General features: G+C 35.5%; 2 protein-coding genes across 2 annotated transcripts; both read left to right on the forward strand.

Moving 5' to 3' along the window:
• The first annotated feature begins 1,109 nt into the window (after nucleotides 1–1,109).
• On the forward strand, nucleotides 1,110–8,634 carry LOC117920467 (CDPK-related kinase 1-like). The gene is made up of 11 exons (XM_034838016.1): nucleotides 1,110–2,374; nucleotides 3,064–3,194; nucleotides 3,819–3,860; nucleotides 3,955–4,063; nucleotides 5,280–5,358; nucleotides 5,468–5,764; nucleotides 6,033–6,145; nucleotides 7,316–7,423; nucleotides 7,506–7,568; nucleotides 7,710–7,877; nucleotides 8,012–8,634. Exons 1-11 carry the CDS (start codon nucleotides 1,892–1,894, stop codon nucleotides 8,144–8,146), a joined length of 1,728 nt encoding a protein of 575 aa, XP_034693907.1. The 5' UTR covers nucleotides 1,110–1,891; the 3' UTR covers nucleotides 8,147–8,634.
• Nucleotides 8,635–10,968: 2,334 nt separating this feature from the next.
• Nucleotides 10,969–17,806, forward strand: LOC117920274. The gene is made up of 6 exons (XM_034837706.1): nucleotides 10,969–11,400; nucleotides 12,236–12,328; nucleotides 12,589–12,822; nucleotides 13,810–13,912; nucleotides 15,821–16,050; nucleotides 17,177–17,806. Exons 1-6 carry the CDS (start codon nucleotides 11,087–11,089, stop codon nucleotides 17,397–17,399), a joined length of 1,197 nt encoding a protein of 398 aa, XP_034693597.1. The 5' UTR covers nucleotides 10,969–11,086; the 3' UTR covers nucleotides 17,400–17,806.
• Nucleotides 17,807–18,641: the final 835 nt, after the last annotated feature.

Raw genomic sequence — 18,641 nt, forward strand, 5'->3', positions numbered from 1 at the left:
TTTTTGGGGATTGGTTACCTGTGTTTTTGGTAAATGGTAAGGGAAATAGATTCAAATCATTTCAATATGGTAGATGAGGAGAGATTGCTTGATTCTCATTATCCCACATCGGAAGTGGATGAGGATAGAGTTAGAGAGAAGTTTTTTTTTCTTATAGAAGTTTTAAATAAATAAATCAAGAGAGAAGCTTTGGGACATTCTGGGTCATCTACCGATATGACGCATGGTCTACATTAGAAGCTGAATTTGGGGGATTTGTCTAAAAATGAAGCTAAGAAGTTACACATGTATTGAAATATATGTGGCCTAAAAAAAAGCAAGCAAATAATGTTTGTTGTTTGTTTTAACAATGTCGCTTCCCAAATTAGTAAGCTTGGATGGCATAACTTAACTGCAGTTTTTTCTAATAATTGGCGAATTTTCAATAGTTGATAATATATTATGAATATAAATAAATGATATTGAAGTATAAATAAAGAAGATTATATATAAATAGATGAGATTAAAATATAAAATAATAGATTACGGTATATACAAAGAAGAAAAAATAAAACGTGAAACAATATTATCAAATTTTATATGTCTCGATTTCTTTTATAGGCATTGATTTGTATTAACTGTGATATGAATTTGAGTTAATAACAAAGTTATTTTTTAGGATTTAGTCATTTAAAAATTAAAGCAAAAGATGAAGTTTGGAGAATGTTATTGTATGCTAAATTTAATTCAAACAAATTTGAGGGAATTAGTGAAATGCAAATTAAAGGGAGAGAAGATGTAAATGTTGAAAAAAAAAAAAGGAAAAAAAAAAAATTGAAGGCATTAATCTCAAAGGTACAAGTTTGTTGTTGTAAAGGGCAAACAAGCTTAGAGTTTGGACAAAAAAATGAAAAGGTGGAAAAAGAGAAAGAAAGATGCCCAAAAATCTGCAAATCAAAAATCAAAGATTAGATGTATGATATACATGGAGGTGGAGAGCTAAGACAAAGGAGGATTCAAATCCACAACAAAAGCAGGTCAAAGCTGAAATAGAAAGACAAGCTTAGAGCACCTTTACAATGCCCACAATCTACATATGAAATGAAAATACACAGCTCTCAGTTGTTTTGGGATCAATAAGGACAGGCTGGAAGGATCCAAACCCCAACCCCACTCCATTATTGTTACGAGTCCCCTCCCCTCTCCATCCCTCTAATAAAGTGGTATTTTCACACATAACCCCATCAACTACAGAAAAAAAAGGAAAGTTAGCTTACAGAAAAGCAGAAAAAGGAGGCTCTGTTTCTTTTCTTTTTCTTGCAGCTTATGCTAAGCATCTTTTCCTCACTTCTCCTCTCTTGTCATTCTTCTTTTTCTTCTTACAAAATTTTTGGGGTTTCTTGCTTTGGGGTTGAACCTTGCCTGTCGTTCTTCTTCTCTTCCTTCTCCTGAAATTTGCTTCACGTTGGGCTTATTTTAATGTCGGTTTCTGCCTGGCATTGTTTGTTTGCTCAGGAAAGTTGAATTGCTTTTTTTTTTTTTTTCCTATTTGTTTCGGGGTTGTATTTTTCTTTCTTGGGATTCTGTTTTTTTCTTTTGGAAGTCTCTTTACATTTGAATTTTTTAGTGATATTTCGTTCTGGGTTTTGTTCAATCAACTGAAAATTTCTGTCTCTGGGGTTTGATTTTGATTTCAGAGATTGGAAATTAACTTTCCTCTTGTACTGGGTTTTCTGTAGATTCTGGGTATTTTCTTTCTTGAAGTTCATTTATTGTTCAAGTTTCTCTGTCGAGCTTTGATCTTCTCGATTTCGTTTTCCACTTTTCTTTATAATTATCCTAGAGAACTTCTGAGTTTTCTTGTCTACTTCCTCTGTCATTCCTCTAATTCTCTTTTCTTGGTTTTGATTCCATGGGACTCTGTCAGGGAAAACCCATTGAAAACCCTCAGACACAGTCCCAAGACCTTATAATTCCCGGTGATGGCGAGCTTTCTACCAACACCCAAACCACCAAAACCCCAAAATTCCCCTTTTACAGCCCAAGTCCACTGCCTAGTGGTTTCAAGAACTCGCCAGCCAATTCAAGCGTGAGTTCCACCCCCTTGCGGATCTTTAAGCGGCCGTTTCCGCCACCTTCTCCGGCAAAGCATATTCGGGCATTGCTTGCTCGAAGGCACGGTTCGGTTAAGCCGAATGAGGCCACAATTCCCGAAGGAAACGAGTGTGAAGTTGGTTTGGACAAGAACTTTGGGTTCTCGAAGCAGTTTGTAGCTCACTACGAGATGGGTGAGGAGGTGGGGCGTGGCCATTTTGGGTACACTTCTTCCGCCAAAGCCAAGAAAGGGAGCTTGAAGGGGCAGGATGTTGCTGTCAAGGTTATCGCCAAATCAAAGGTCCGCTTCTATTGGTTATTTCTTGTGATGCTTCATAGTTTTTATTGATTGGATTAATCAGTTATATCAAATATGAAATCCTAATTGAAGTTCATTGGTAGTAAATTGTGTATATGGCTGTAAATATAAGGGGCGTTGGATGCAATTGAAGACAGTCTTGTTTACTCAGCAGACAAGTTGTGGAGTTATGGTCAATCATTCTAGCAGGGTTTTGTGTTTCTAGCTGTGTAGATCTTTGAAAGGCGAAAGACTTGTGTTTTAGGTTGATAGAAAACGTTCATACGCGGGCATAGAGTAAATAGGCACCTAGTTGTATTCTATATTACATCACAAAAGTCTTTTATTTATGTATGTATGCCTGCATGATTTTGTATGAAAAATAGTCTAGTATCAGCATAAGTATGATTGGTGGTGTTCTGTGCCCTCAGTGCGTTCAAGGCCATTGTGTTTATTGATTATTTTAGATGATTCAGATAAATGGTGTTTTGATAGTTTTAATGGTTGTGATTGTGATATTATATTTTAAGTTCTAAACTCATACAGAAAAACCATAGTACTTAATAGTTTTCCCAAAATTTTTGTCATTTCTTGGTATAAGCAGAACAATTGTGATATTTTAGATGTGGAATGTGTAGAAATCAAGGTAACTCTTTGTTTTGTTCTCACGGGAAAAGGTAATTTTTTGGCAGATGACTACAGCAATTGCTATTGAAGATGTGAGAAGAGAAGTAAAAATATTACGAGCTCTAACTGGACATAAGAACCTAGTGCAATTCTACGAGGCCTACGAAGATGATGATAATGTTTATATAGTAATGGAGTAAGTTGGACTGCTTTTGTTTTCTTCCTCATTATAGACCTTATTCTGTTATGTTTGATGCCATTGGCTGTGGTTGTTCTTATTAATTTTTCGTAGAATAAAATACTTATGGTTCACAGTTGAGAAAAAGGACCCATATTAACTTTTCCTTCGATTTTTGGCTACACTACAGTTGGATGTTGTAGTCATAGAGGTGGGTCCTGTGTTTGATTTGGTCCTCTGAAACGCATGGGAGTTTGATGTCTACTCCACCAAGTTTTATGTTTCTCGCTGGCAATTTGATGAAATGTGGCAAAGGTTTTATCCATGTAATTGGTTTATATAAGCTGGCTGAATTGTATGTAACTTGGTTAAAGTTTTGAGCTTTTAGGCTTTAATAAATTGGGAATATGTACTGACACATGCTTAATCATTTGGGTGATTTTAATGTACCCTGATTGTTGCCCTCCTCTATTCTCCAAATATTTTTTGTTTCCTCAAAGTAATGGGAGAGATTCATTGAGTGCTTGAAGTTACTGAGTTGTTCTTAGTTTTAAACAGGTCTTGCTGTAGCCAGGAATAGGAAACTATAATTTGATTTTGACATTTTGAAGCTTACTTTCTATTCCATTTTTATTTGTCTAGGTTATGCAGAGGAGGTGAACTTTTAGATAGAATTCTTGCCAGGTAATCAAATTTTTTACATTTTACTGCTACATGGCAAATCTATGGCCTGTTTTGCCGCCCTCTAATTGGATAAACTTTCTGCTGCACTCCCTAGGGGTGGAAAATACTCTGAAGAAGATGCCAAGGCTGTAATGGTCCAGATTTTGAATGTAGTTGCCTTCTGTCATCTCCAAGGTGTGGTTCACCGTGACCTTAAGCCAGAGGTAAGAGGACAAATAACGATTAGTGTTTTTTTACATAACTTAAAACATGCTATCTTCCTAAACATATTAGTTTTCTTGGATGTTTACTTTAACATTCATAACAATATATCTCTCTTGAAATTTTATAAATTTTAATGCTTAAAATTGGTGGAGATATCAACATATTGACAGATATTTATTGGAGATTTCAATTTATAAATGGTCCTAGACATTGGAGATATTGCCATATTGTCCAATATTATTATTATTTTTCCTCAAATGGTTAAACTGATGTCTTGAACTACATCCATTATTCTTGAGAAATTTGTTTCTTATTTGATGAGCTTGACTGTAATTTCACAGATTGCAAAAAGTTAGAATTTGAGAATTGTTAAGCAAGTGAATAATTTGGAATTTAAGAACTATTTGGGAAAATAACATATGGAAGTCAGGAAACTAGTAACAATGAGTTTTAGTAGAGGGATGATTCAATAACGGATTGAGAGTGGGGAAAAAGGAGCATTTGATGTTGACATTTTGGAATTTTTCGCAATACAGCCGACGAGTTAGGAAATTATATTTCATGATATTTGGTTGCTGTTGATGAATAATCCACATAAACTCTGAACTCTGAAATAATTTGGAAAAATTGTTCATGGTATTTGTAGTGAATAAAAAGAAATTTGATTGTGTAGATTGGAGAATAGTTACCATACAGTTAGTGAGCTTAAAGCGATCACAAGGAGATTTATTAACTGGACTGGAGTACTTTCCCTATTAATCTGAAATTTGGTAGCTATTTTTTTTCTAATTCAGGATGGAATATGAAAATTACTGCAGATTCTTGTTTGTTTTTGTCCTCTGGGTGGGTGATTGTTAGTGCAGGGTTGGTATGTTGGGTGGTCACTAGATAGGTAACCACTTCCTTGAGATGTTCCAAATTTTCTATTTCCAAGCCCTTCAGAAAGAGGCTGCCTTACTACCAGTACCATGATGGGATGAAAGCTTTTTTCCCTCCCAACATATTCAGGTGTTAGACACAATCTTTCCATTTTACTATAAATGTTGTAGATTAATGGCTGGATGCCTTGATTGTATTTTATCTCATCTTCTCGTAGTCATTGATTAACTTGGATGTTATAAAAAAAATTTTCTTTCTGGTTTATTTCCTGAATTGCATTTCTGTTAACATTGGGAAACTTTTCCATTTTTAATGACATATTGCTTTCTTCATCAGAATTTTCTTTTCATTTCCAACGAAGAGAATTCTCCACTGAAGGCTATTGATTTCGGACTTTCTGACTACGTAAAGCCAGGTTGATCTACCATTCAAGTTCATTCCTTCTTTTTTCCCCATTTTTTTTTCCCTTTTTTTCCTTGCCAAAATAATGCGGACTGGTGGTTTGATATTGGAACTTTTTGCAGATGAGAGGCTGAATGATATTGTAGGAAGTGCATATTATGTAGCTCCTGAAGTTCTTCATAGATCATATGGGACCGAAGCTGACATGTGGAGTGTTGGTGTAATTGCTTATATTCTTCTATGTGGAAGTCGGCCCTTTTGGGCCCGGACAGAATCAGGCATCTTCAAAGCTGTCCTTAAGGCAGATCCAAGCTTTGATGAAGCCCCTTGGCCTTCTTTATCTTCTGATGCAATAGATTTTGTAAAGAGATTGTTGAATAAAGATTACCGCAAGAGGCTAACTGCTGCTCAGGCTCTAAGTAAGTCCCTGAAATCATCTAAATTAGTTTAGTGCTGATTTAATAGCCACCAATGATCTATATGTGTTAACCACGTGTGCGCAGAAGGAGCAGCGTACCTTCTTAGTTGCCACTTCTATTTTCATTCTTAGTCAAATAATTTTGGAGCAGAAATAAATCAATAAATGAGACAGGGAGGGGCAGTACTCTGACCCTCATTCTTCCATTTGCATTATTCTCTCAAGGGTGTCATAAACTCTAATTATCGCAATTTGATTGTTGTGTTTAGGTCATCCATGGCTGGCCAATTATCATGATGTCAAGATACCATTGGATATGATAGTATATAAACTTGTAAAAGCTTATATATTCTCATCTTCTCTGCGAAAATCGGCTTTGGCGGTATGCTCTTCTGTCTTTCAAAGAAACTACTTGTGTTCATAACTTTGTAAATATATTTGTTTGAATATTTAGGAAATATGAATTATAAGAAAGTAATATATATTTGCACCCTCAAGATGGACTAAAGTCTGTCTTTTGCTCTATTGTCTCAATTATCTTAAGGTTAACAACCCCAAAAGAAAAAATCCAATGACCTATTTAGTATTTATTGCAACCAATCTGGAAAGAACTTTTTATTTCTCTTATATTACAAAATATTGCTAAAGTGTTTACTCAACTTTACAAATCCTTTATTGTTAATTATTTGGGCTCAAACATGTGAATCTTTTTTCACCTTAAGCTTGGTCTAAAGCAATATCCTCTACTGGATCTGTGCTTACAGTGTCTGGCCTCATGCTTCCAAATTAATTCCCTTTTGGTTGTCCACTTGTTCTTGTAAGGCTTTAAACTTGGATTGAAATTTTCAGGAGTTATATTGATCGAGGCATGAGTAAGTTTCAGACTATCATCAACTACAATGACCTCTCTTTAACCAGGCCCAGGACTGGCTTTATGAAAAGAATGTTGAAAATATTCAAAAATGAAAATTATAAAATCAGGTTGGAGATATAATCAATATCTAAGAATTTCTTTTAGTTTGAAAAGTGCAGGCTGGTTGGAGTAAGGAACAAAACCCTATAAGATTAAACGTCATCCTTATACACATCTTATCTTAGCCTGGTGTTAATTGCTGTTGACTTTTAGGTGGCAAACCTGCTTCTTTGGAAATCCCTTTTCCTCAACCAAATTAAACTTTTTCAAGGTGTAGGGAAAACCTTTTGAACGTTTTGAAACTCTGGAGCTCTTTCCTAAAATGATTTGGGAACTTTTGACAAACTTTCTTGAAAATCCTAGGGATTTTATTAAAAACATGTTGCCCATAAAATCTCTTCTTTCCTTTCCCCCTTCCTGCTTCATGGGTATTTTAAAACTTGTCTAGTTATTCCTAACTCTTTATTTGGGTTCATCATTTTACTTTTTACCATTCATATGGGTTTCATCTAAGTTTCTCATTGTGTTTTTCAATAGGTTTACCGTCAAGTTCCAAATTTTTTCAGTTCACATTTTCACTTCCAATTCCCATTCTTATAACTATGCCTTGGAGATTTAATAGTTCTTTTATTTTGTCAGGCTCTTGCTAAGACATTGAGTATAGCTCAGCTAGCTTATTTTCGGGAACAATTTACACTTTTGGGGCCAAACAAAAGTGGATTCATATCTCTGCAGAACTTTAAGACGGTCAGCATATTTTTTTTATTCTTTGCTCGTTTTCTGCTTATCTTTTATTGTGCCATCATCCTTAAATTGTACTGGAAATCAGGCTGTGACAAAGAACTCCACTGATGCCATAAAGGATTCACGGGTCCTGGAATATGTCAGCATGGTAATACTCCCAAAAATCATGGCTTCTTTTTTTTCCTTCTTTTCTTCATTATACTGATGTGTTCCTACTTAACTAAATTTACTGTCTTGAAAATCAAAATAAAGGGAATGGTGGCTGAATGTATACTCATGTATTTTGCAGGTGGGTTCTCTTCAATATAGAAAGTTGGACTTTGAAGAATTTTGCGCAGCAGCCATAAGTGTGCTTCAGCTGGAAGGAATGGAGAGCTGGGAGCAACATGCACGGCGTGGGTATGAGCTATTTGAGAAGGATGGAAATAGGCCCATTATGATAGAGGAACTTGCTTCAGTATGTTCCTCTTTCTCATTCTTGCCTTTTTTATTTCTCCCTGATAAAGGCATTGCTTCAGTTTGATATAACCTCTATGATGTTTTATCATCTTCATGGATCTGAGTACCAAATTTTCTTTGGTTTTTTACCAGGAACTTGGACTTAGCCCATCGGTACCTGTTCATGTAGTTCTCCAAGACTGGATAAGACACTCTGATGGGAAGCTTAGCTTCTTAGGGTTTGTTAGACTCTTACATGGTCCGTCTCGTGCATTCCCCAAAGCGTAAAAACAAATACCGAGCTACACTGGCTACATCCTCATCCTTTTTCTCTCCTTGAACTGGAATGTCTTTAAGGGGATAAAATGCATGCCTAAACCGAGAGCTACTCTTAACAAGCAAGTGTTGTGTCTTAGCTGCATAAGGGGTTGCTGCAAGTTGAAATTAGAGTAAATGCAAATGACCTTACCACCGAAGCCAGGCATTGCTGGCATATCTCATGTTGGGTATGCTCTTTTTTTCTTCCTTAGTTGTCTTTTACTTGTTTTCTTGCCTTGTATAATTTTTTTCCCCATGTTTGGTGCTATTGCAATCTAGAGGATTGTACAGATGAGAGTAGATCACAATGTATTTAGGGGTTAGTGAAAAACTCAGAAGAACTGAAGTGAGTTTTGTGGTTTTTGGGTTTATCCCTGGTGTACCCAATGCACTTTGGTTTCTCAATAAATTCTTACTGTGATCTACAGAAGTTGAATGACTGATAACTTCTTTTGTTATTTGATGTTGAGGCCATTGTTTCTCAGGATGTTTGTATGCAACTCAATATATATATATATATATATAATAATAATATTTAACAAATACAATGAATAATAAATAAACATTCAACAAGGTATCTATCTTTTTGTAATAAATAAATAATTTCTCACAATATTTTAGTATCATTGATGGAAAATGAAATTGAAGGTACATATATTTTCATATTTAAATTTGTGGGAACCGACCTCATAGACACAACAACTTGGGTCAGACTTTGGTTCTATGCTATAAGCGATTGAATAGGAGGAACTATAGATTGTTGCTAGGTTGACATGGGACTAAGGCCTCATATGGTGCCACCAGCAAACCTTAAAGATAGGGATAATAATTAGAGGAGGTTTTTTTTTGGGTACTTGTGCTATTAGCCTCGAATGGAGAGGTTTGAGATAAAGATAAATGGTTTGAGGTGGATTTAGGAAGTTTTCAAAATCATGAGACAAGTTTGGGATGGGTTCAGGTATCACTCTGTCTTGTGCCGATTATACATAATTTTAAATAAAAAAATTATTTTAGTTGATTTTTCTTTTTCATTTTTCAACTTTTAACATAAATAAAATATTACTTTTTATAAAAATAAATTATAAATGTTTCTCATATTTCTTTATTTATAATCATATTTATTTATAATAAAATTTAAATTTTAAAAACAAAAAATTAGGAAAAAAAATAAAAATAAAAAAAATAAACGAGGTCAAACATGTATGAGAATTTCCTATACCCATTTAACCTCATTTAAACCTTTTTTTTTCGACGAGAATAAAAATAAATATAAATAAATAGGATGGTAGTGGGATAAGGGTGACTTGTCTCAAACTTGCTTCGGTGCCATCTATAGTTGGAGACATGCCATATTCAAGGTAGGGTACGAGCCTGCACATGCAAGAGACCACATGGATGGCTTAACTCGATGAAAATTTAAGTTTGAGATTCCCTTAATTCGTGATTTTTATTAAAGGAGATGCCAAAGAAGTTTTAAAGAGGAGAAATATTTTTTCAAATTTATTTTTATCATAAAAAAAATATGTTGTCTTAAAAGCATTTATAATGTCTCCTTCTACCAAAATAGAAAATGCTTAAAAACCTAATTTGAGGGTGATAATAAAACACGGATGATAACTATTATACCATATCAAGAGCACAACATAGAATCTCGGACATGAGCAAGGTGTGATAGTGGATTATACTAGCATCTACGCATGAGTGTAACACCATGTGTAGTGCAAGCCATGAATGTAATGTCATGGGACAACTATGACACACAACACGAGTTATGCATGTCATGGATGAAAGGAATCAACAAGGTTAACACCTATGAATTACTAATGCAATGGACATAGGCTATGGGCTAAGAAAAGGGCTTAGTATATGAAGGCTATTTTGCAACAAATATGTAGGCTAAGAGGGGGCTTGGCACCCATGGGTCACCTATAAATATATTAGTGGGCTGAGTGATACATATAAATCAATAAGATATAACACTTGAAGTTGATGAGAGACTAAAGGTTAAGAGCATGACACCTTGGCCTTGGGGAAGCATAAGGGGCTATTGGTATATCAAAGAGATGACACCTGACATAGGATATTGCAAGGCATCTGACATGAAGCACATGGTAACTTGAGATGCTACATATAACATGAGCCAAGAAAATCTTTGCAATGGTGGGGTAAGCAGTATACAATAGTATAACAAGAGCTATAAAGGTAGCATGCCCAAGAATGAGTTAATGAGCAAGATATAGGTGATATGAATAGAAGCAAGTATTGCAATTGTTGTGACAAGTGACATGAGTAGAGGTATGAAATATAACTATTAAATTATTTAATTAATGATATTTAAATAGTAATAAATTTTAAGAGTTTAATTAATATTTAAATGATTTATCTTATATAAAAGTTAAAATATTAACTTCTTATTTGCAAAAATTAAACCGTTTTTCTATGCCAAATTGTTTAATTGGATTGATGGATCTCATATATTGATAGGATAATTCGAGTTATGAATCAAGTAGGGTTGAATTGTTGCAGATGTGATTCTTGTTATGATAAATTTTATAAATTTGTCATAAAAAGGGTGACCAACATTAAAAGAGATGAGTTGACCCGGAGAATTTTTAAAAAATATAATAACTTAAAAAAAAAAATATTAAAATGTGATACTTTTAAAGCTATTTTCAAATCTATAGAAATCCAATTAAAAGATATCTTTTGAAGGGACAACATCAATTGAAATAATTTGGTAAATGAAGGAGATTATATTAGTGGCTTCACTCAAATCCGAAGAAGTGGAGACACATGGGGCAGATGAATACTAGGTCCCACGTGGCCTTGGATCTTTAATTTTCATGGTGCTTCCAACTCCTTCCACATGACTCAGCTCCTCCACCTTCTTCTGCTTCCTCTGCAACATCAATGGCGATTTACAAAACCCTAAGGACTAAACCAAAACCCAACAGATCCCCCATCCTCTTCCTCGTCCTCTCCATCCTCGCCATTGCGTTTCTCTGCATTCTTTCCTCTTCCATTTCCATCAATGGTTCCTTATTTAGATCCGAAAAAACCCAATTAAACACCCTTAAATCGAGGCACAGTGTTGGCCATGAGAAGTACCTTTATTGGGGCTACAAAATTGATTGTCCTGGAAAGCATTGCGACTCCTGTGAGGGTTTGGGCCACCAAGAATCGAGCCTCAGGTGTGCCCTTGAAGAAGCGTTGTTCCTCCAGAGGTATATGCGCATACTCATGTCAATCTCCATCGCTGAAATTCTTAAAGCTGTTTTCTTTTCTTCCCACTCTTCCCATGGAACGAACGGAGGGTTAGATATTTCATGTTTCAGCTTAGGTGGGTTGAATCAATTGCTCCTCGTTTGGAAACGCGAAGAATTGGAAACATAAGATCGAAAGTTTTCCTTCGTTTTGCTCGCTTTTGTTTTATCAGGAACTCTACATAGTGGTAGGGTTTTGATTATGAATTTCTTTTAGAACTGCGGTCGATGGATGACGGTATAATAACATTATGAAATCCAGAATACAGTTGTGCGAAATTTGTAAAGAATGTGCTCTATTTTGATCATTGGGAAGCTTGCTTCGTGAGAAATCTTCACCATGATCATACTTAAGCTTGCTTTGTGCAGGTTTTCTTGTATATATATATATATATTACTAAAAGCTTTGTTATCAGAAATGTGGATGTGATCATTGCACTTGCTTTTGCAAAGTTTATTCCTTTCTCCGGTTGAGGATCCTAAAGCATGGACATGTATGTGAGGAAATTGATTTAATTGATCGGTTTTTGGATTTGCTAGAAAATCGAATTGGGCCATTTGTTTTAACAATTGTAGCATAAAATGAGGATATTTTGGGTTTTCACCAAACTAACATTGTTGCTATTTTGCTTTGGTGATTATGATGATGTCTCCTTGTCATGGTTACCAGCTTGTATTTTTTCAATACTATGTAACAACAAAAATGGAGCCATTCAATATTCATGAAATTTCCACTTTGGATAATGATATTTCTCTAAGTTCTGTCAAATGAGTTACTGTATTGTGCTCTTTGCAGAACTCTTGTGATGCCTTCTAGAATGTGTATCAACCCAATACATAACAAGAAAGGGATTCTTCATCACTCCAGTAATGCGACTTCAGAGGAGATGTGAGTTTTGTTACACTTCCTTTGTTGGTTATCTTTGAAGAAATTTGGTGGTTCTTTTGTTGTTTTAAAAATAAATTTTCTTTCAAAATTGTACATGTGTTACTAATTCCTTGTCTTCTGAAAAAGAAAATTTTGCAGCAGTTGACTGGTTTCTATTTGCATTTTCCCTTTCTCTTTTCCGAATATATGTTAAGTACTAATCAATTGTTAGAGAAGAAAATAGTTATGCAAATTGAACTTGCTTCCTTTCATTTTTTTAGGTGGGCAGCAAACTCTTGTGCTATGGATTCTTTGTATGATTTAGATCTGATGTCCAACACTGTACCTGTAATTTTAGACAATTCAAAAATGTGGTATCGGGTACTATCAACAAGTATGAAGTTGGGAGCTAGAGGGGTTGCCCATGTGGCTGGAGTTAGTCGGATTGCTCTCAGAGACAACAGTCACTACTCAAATCTCTTACTCATAAACCGAACTGCAAGCCCTCTTTCATGGTAAAGTAACTATTTACATCTTATTGCAAATTTCCACCTTTTTCATGTCAAATTCATGATTTGGTGTGTGTCATATGCAGGGAATTGTTTGGAAAAGTTCTTTTAGATGATAAGAAAAATATATTATTAAAAACACCAAAAGAGGGGATTGTGAATGAGTTGGAGAGAACTTCAAGATTGGGAACATTTATTTTTCCAGGAATGTTCGATGGGGAGTTAGCTGGGAAAGAAGTTTTTGTTGTTGTGATTGTAAACTATTTGAAAAGCTTAAGAAACTTCACAATTACTTTTGAATTGTTCTCTATATTAGCAGTATTTATGAATTATAAATATTTCCACAAACTGTTGAATTTGATGCAATTGCAACTTTGCAGAGCCTTAATAAAGAAGTTAGGCATGTTCTATACTTTTCTAAGCAATTCAGAGAACATTTTCTGCATTATTCTCAATATTATGAATATTTTTAAATATTTCACAAACTGTTCAGTTGCAAAACTTTGCATAGCCTTAGTAATGAAGTTAGGCATATTCTGCTCTTTTTAAAGTGATTCAGCAATTTAGTCCTATTACTATTTGAGTCATGAACCTCTTCTCTCCTTTTGCAACTTGTAAGAGTTTTGTACATGCAAGCTTACTGCATTTATTTTGTAGGAAGTCTACTCATTCATATGCATGAGTTAATCCAGTCGATGTTGATTTAAAGAACATGGAGCAATTGAGTGTGGGATAGATTGAATTATTACTGTAGTTTCTGATCAAATTTTTTGGCCTTGAAAAGTTCTGATCTGGTTGAGCTAGATTTCAAATGCTGCAATCTTACTGGTTTCTTCAGAGGGGGACAGAAAGACATCTGTTCCCTGGATTTGGCTTTTATTCATCACAAAGCATTATAACTTGCAGTTTCCTTTCAAAAGCTCACTATAAATCCATTAAGATTTTTCAATCCTGCTAGTTTTTATATTTGCTTTAATCATGATAGACATTCAGGTTTATGGAGTGCAAGGATCGAAACAACCGTAGTGCTATAATGTTACCATATTCATTTCTCCCTTCAATGGCAGCTAAAAAACTGAGAGATGCTGCTGGAAAGGTTTGTTATATGTAATCCCTTTTGAGTTTTGGTTATGTACTTATATTTTATTTACAAAACTTTGCATAACCAACAAATATCTTTGTTCACTGTTTGCTAATGTCCAAATGTGGTTCTGAATCACATCCCATTCCCATTCTTATTCTCAATATTCTTTTCACATGCAGAAAGAATACATTAACTGAATTTAGTCCAATCACTTTATTAACATGGTTCTGTACTCTTCAATTCCTTTCCTCACTTTTGTAAACTATATACATGGAATATATTAGGGTCTTCCACATCAGCATTTATCTATTTTCTACTTTCATCATATAATGTAAGGTTATATTTATGAAATGTTCTCGCTACTTATAAAGTAAAATATTAATTAGCTGAGAATTATTGGGAGGGAATTAGTTGGGCTAGGGTATACATAAAGGACCTCACAGTGATTATGATTAGATTGTTTTAGTAGGAATATGATAGAAAAGCTGCCATGAGTAATAGAATTTGAGACTAATATTGTGAAGTTCTGAGAGAAATTTGGGACCATGCAGCAATAATACTAGAACTATATTGTCTACTTCCATGTTATTTTTACCCTTGTGCTTAGTATGCTTTAGCTGTATGTCAATTTTTTCTTGAAACAGACATGAAATTTTTTAATTATCTTTGCATTTGGTATGTGGTAGTAGTATGCGAACTTTTCCTCAAAAAAGCCTGTTCATTTAACTATTTGTAGTGCTCTAGTTTAATTATTGGGTAGTCGGATGTTATTCACATGTTTGACTAAGGAGTGATGGACATAAGGCAAGATTTATTGAGGATGCCTTGGGTTCAAGAATATTAAGATAAATCAGTTGAAAACTGAATACATGAATGCAAATCTTAGGTAGATGATAGAATAAAGTCAGGCAATTGTAGGTTTTACCTTGGGGAGAGAATGATGGTTCTGTCTGGGATGCCTATGGGATTAGAGTTGGGTGGATAAACTCTTTTTGCCTAGTTTCTTGGTTGATGTTTGTATACTTTGTGTGTACTGTTTTCGCCGCTTCTAGACATTTCTAATACAGGCTCTTATTTACCGATAAAAAAAAAAAAAAAAAAAAGAGCTGGGTGGATAAAGTGGACATGTGATTCCAAATTATCATTTGGCTTTGCACTATAAATACTATAAAGGGGAAATCATGTAAAACAGCAGGACTAGTTTATTTTATGAAGCATATTGTTAAGAAATGGAGTGTTCATAACAGAAGGAATGACATGATGAGGATGCTAAGGTGGATGAGCAGGAGACCAGCAAAGATGGTGTTAGAAACAAGTATCTAGAAAAGAGACTTAAAGGTGCTCCCAATAGGTGGTAAGAATTCAGAATGCCAATTTAGGTGATCTAAGTAATGTCCTAAGAAAACTAATGGACCATGGCTGTCCCAACAAGTAGTGAATATAGGGGTTAGGCATCTGGCGCAGAGCTGCTTGCAAATCTCAAACCTCAATTGGTCATATGTTTCAATCCATTCATGTGGATTCAATTGGAATAAGAGTTATTGGTTATTTAACTTACTACATAGTTATTTTCACCATTATTGTGATCTCCTTGGTTTTTGTGCATGCAATTGTATGCTTAGCCTGTGCAGGCACATACAAACATTCAGTATCATAGATTACAAACATTGTCATATATAGGTGTCCTTGTGTCTAGATTTTTTGTTGGACACCTTGTGTTGGTTGAAACACAATAACTCATGGCCATTTTTTGAGATCAAAGTAGATGCATAATTTACTTTCAAGTTAAGTATCTGCATTATTATTCTCTCCTTGCTTCACTCCCTTCATATGTTGGTGATTATGCAAAAACAGTATCAGAAAAAGCAACCAATTATCCTCTCCTATCAACCTATTTGTAAATCAATCTTGTCTCCACAGATTAAGGTGCTCCTTGGTGATTATGATGCCATGCATGTTCGTCGAGGTGATAAGATAAAAACCAGGAAGGATAGATTTGGGGTTGATAGGACCTTACATCCTCATCTGGACAGGGATACACGGCCAGAATTTATTCTCCGTAGAATTGAGAAATGGGTGCCCCCTGGACGAACTCTTTTTATTGCCTCGAATGAGAGGACGCCAGGATTTTTTTCACCTCTCTCTGCCAGGTAAAATCTTCTGAAGCAAGATCCAGCAGTGCTGTAACCGCAGTTATCAGTATTGTTTATTCAATTTTTTATTGGCTGTTGAAATTTGAGTGGGAACTTGGAGGCATAAAAAGAATACGCATGTTTGCTTTCCCTTCATTATGGCTTGCTCAATTTACAACGCATCATATGCCATTGGTTTGCAGCCTGCATCAATCTTAAGCATCCCAAAAAGAATGTGTTTAAATTCCCATTTATGCCAAAGAATTCTTATCTAAACTATTTGGGTCAGCTGTACCATCTACCATTTGCAGCAAACATATTTATGATGCATGTTCAGAAATGCAAATGCATTTGTCTGGAAGGCTTATGTCTTCCAAAGAACTGTTGCAAGATTTGAAATGATTTACCATTTGGGCATTATCTATACTCTATACTACAGTGAGCGGCCCATGTATGCATAGATGCTTATTGACATGATGTTGGTTACCGTCGATTTTTTTCTTTGGGGAGGGGAAAACAAATAATAAAAAAAAAAGAATTCATCCCAAAAGGTCAGACAGATTCACTTCTTCTAAGTCAGATAGTTGTTCTATGCTCAGTAGAGTGGAGTTCTCATTTGTTCAGATCCCAAAAATTAAATTCTGAGATTTGAGGTGATTTTTTATCCCCTTTGTCTGGCAGTAGAACTGAGGAAATTCTTATTCCAAAGGAATCAACTCATATGACTGCTTTGAGGCAAACTTTTGTAGCATTTATTGATGACTTGTACTGTGGTTTCTTGGTTATCATGGTTCGTTTTATTTTCTCTAGTTTTCCCTTCTATTTTAATCTTCTGTAATTCTGCCTTTCCTGGATTTTTCCAATGTATACATCCTGTGTATGAGGGTTCACCCTCTTCAAAGTTTCCCATATTTCTGCTTTTAAAAAGGAACCACATTTTGGGTTTGTTGTGATATGCTGATTCCCAGTTTTCAACACAGCAATCTTTCTTAGTAAATTTTATCTAAATTCTCAGTTTGGTAAGTTGAGAAAGCTGTAATAGGTTCAAATTTTGAGTGCAAATTTTTAGCATGGTTAAAACTAACTGATTTTCTGACATTACTATATTGGGGGCTTACCTGACCTTGTTGGCCATCTTTTGCAGGTATAGGTTGGCATATTCATCAAACTACAGTAAGATTCTGGATCCATTAGTTGAAAATAATTACCAGTTGTTCATGATAGAGAGACTGATTTTGATGGGGGCCAAAACATACATTAGAACATTCAAGGAAGATGAAACATATCTCAGCCTGACTGATGATCCAAAGAAGAATACCAAGGCATGGCAGATACCGGTTTATACATCAGATGGGGAGGGAAGCTGACGTTGCATCCTTTCTGGTCCCTCCGCCGTTTTTTCTGTTATTCAGTTCATTCTCTGATCCCTTAATTCACTTGGTTTTTTGTGGCCTTCCTCTTGCAACCGTGAAAGCAAACGTTGCATGGCAAACTGGAACATTGTAGCTTCAGATGAAGAATCAGATCCTGGAAAATGAGAGGCTGGCTGCGTTGTCAATGTTGTAAATTGCAGTCAAACTCTAGTGGAGAGTTTCACGGTGTTCTTTTTATACTGAAAATTTTGAAATATATATCTCTACCATGATATTTTGGCTTGTAATGACAAGTTTTGATTGGAAAATGTTTTTGTTTTTATTTTTTATTTTATTATTTGGAGTGAACAATGTTTCGCCCTTATGATGGCATTGCAATTTACAGCAGTTTGGATCCTCAATCGGTATATTGATTTAAATTTCCAGGTGAATGAAGAATGATTGTAAGATATGGCATGGGGAGTGGGTTAAGCCCAACAATACCAACAAGGAAGGCGCCGGTGGGTTAAGCCCAACAAGACCAAGCACTGCCTGATCAAAATGACTTGAACGCTTGAAGCACCAAATCAAGATAATGTTTAGGGTCCCGTCCGTGGAGATGAACAAAGCATGTGGATGGGTCATGGGTGGGGGGTGTAGTCATCAATCATGATTCGTCACTTGGAAGCCTTTGGTTGGCTTTGATGATGGTTAGGCGCTATATTTTGAAGTCTTGGATATATTATTGGCCCAATAGGAACCATATATGTCATGAAGGGTCATCAGATCGAATGTCGCTGTCATATCACAATCACAAGTGCCTACGAATGGCTCAAATAGTTGCGCCGCTTTTCCGTTGTTTACGGAGGTGGGTCAAGTGAAGAATGGTGGGAGGGGGTGGTGTCCAAATCCAAGGTCCATCCGTCAAGATTCCATATATGGAGTGGCCTATGTTTTGCGGGTGAAGTTGGGTTTGATGAATTGTTAATATAGCAGCACATGCCAATCCAACCTATTTCTCCAATCACAGCAAAATGCGTGGGGGTCTTACACTTTCGGCCATCAATTATGAATTATGAACAAGCAGAAGATTGCATATTTGTGGGTCAATAATGACGCATACGCCAGTGACATTTTGGCGCTTTTCACATAATTCTGGGATACTGGGACTCTGCAGTTGATTCCTTCCTTATGCTTGATGTGGACAGCCCACGTGTCCCCTTGCAACCGCCTTTATGAAACAGACATTGGAATATT

Source organism: Vitis riparia, chromosome 8 (genome assembly GCF_004353265.1).
Source record: "Vitis riparia cultivar Riparia Gloire de Montpellier isolate 1030 chromosome 8, EGFV_Vit.rip_1.0, whole genome shotgun sequence".
NCBI lineage: Eukaryota > Viridiplantae > Streptophyta > Magnoliopsida > Vitales > Vitaceae > Vitis > Vitis riparia.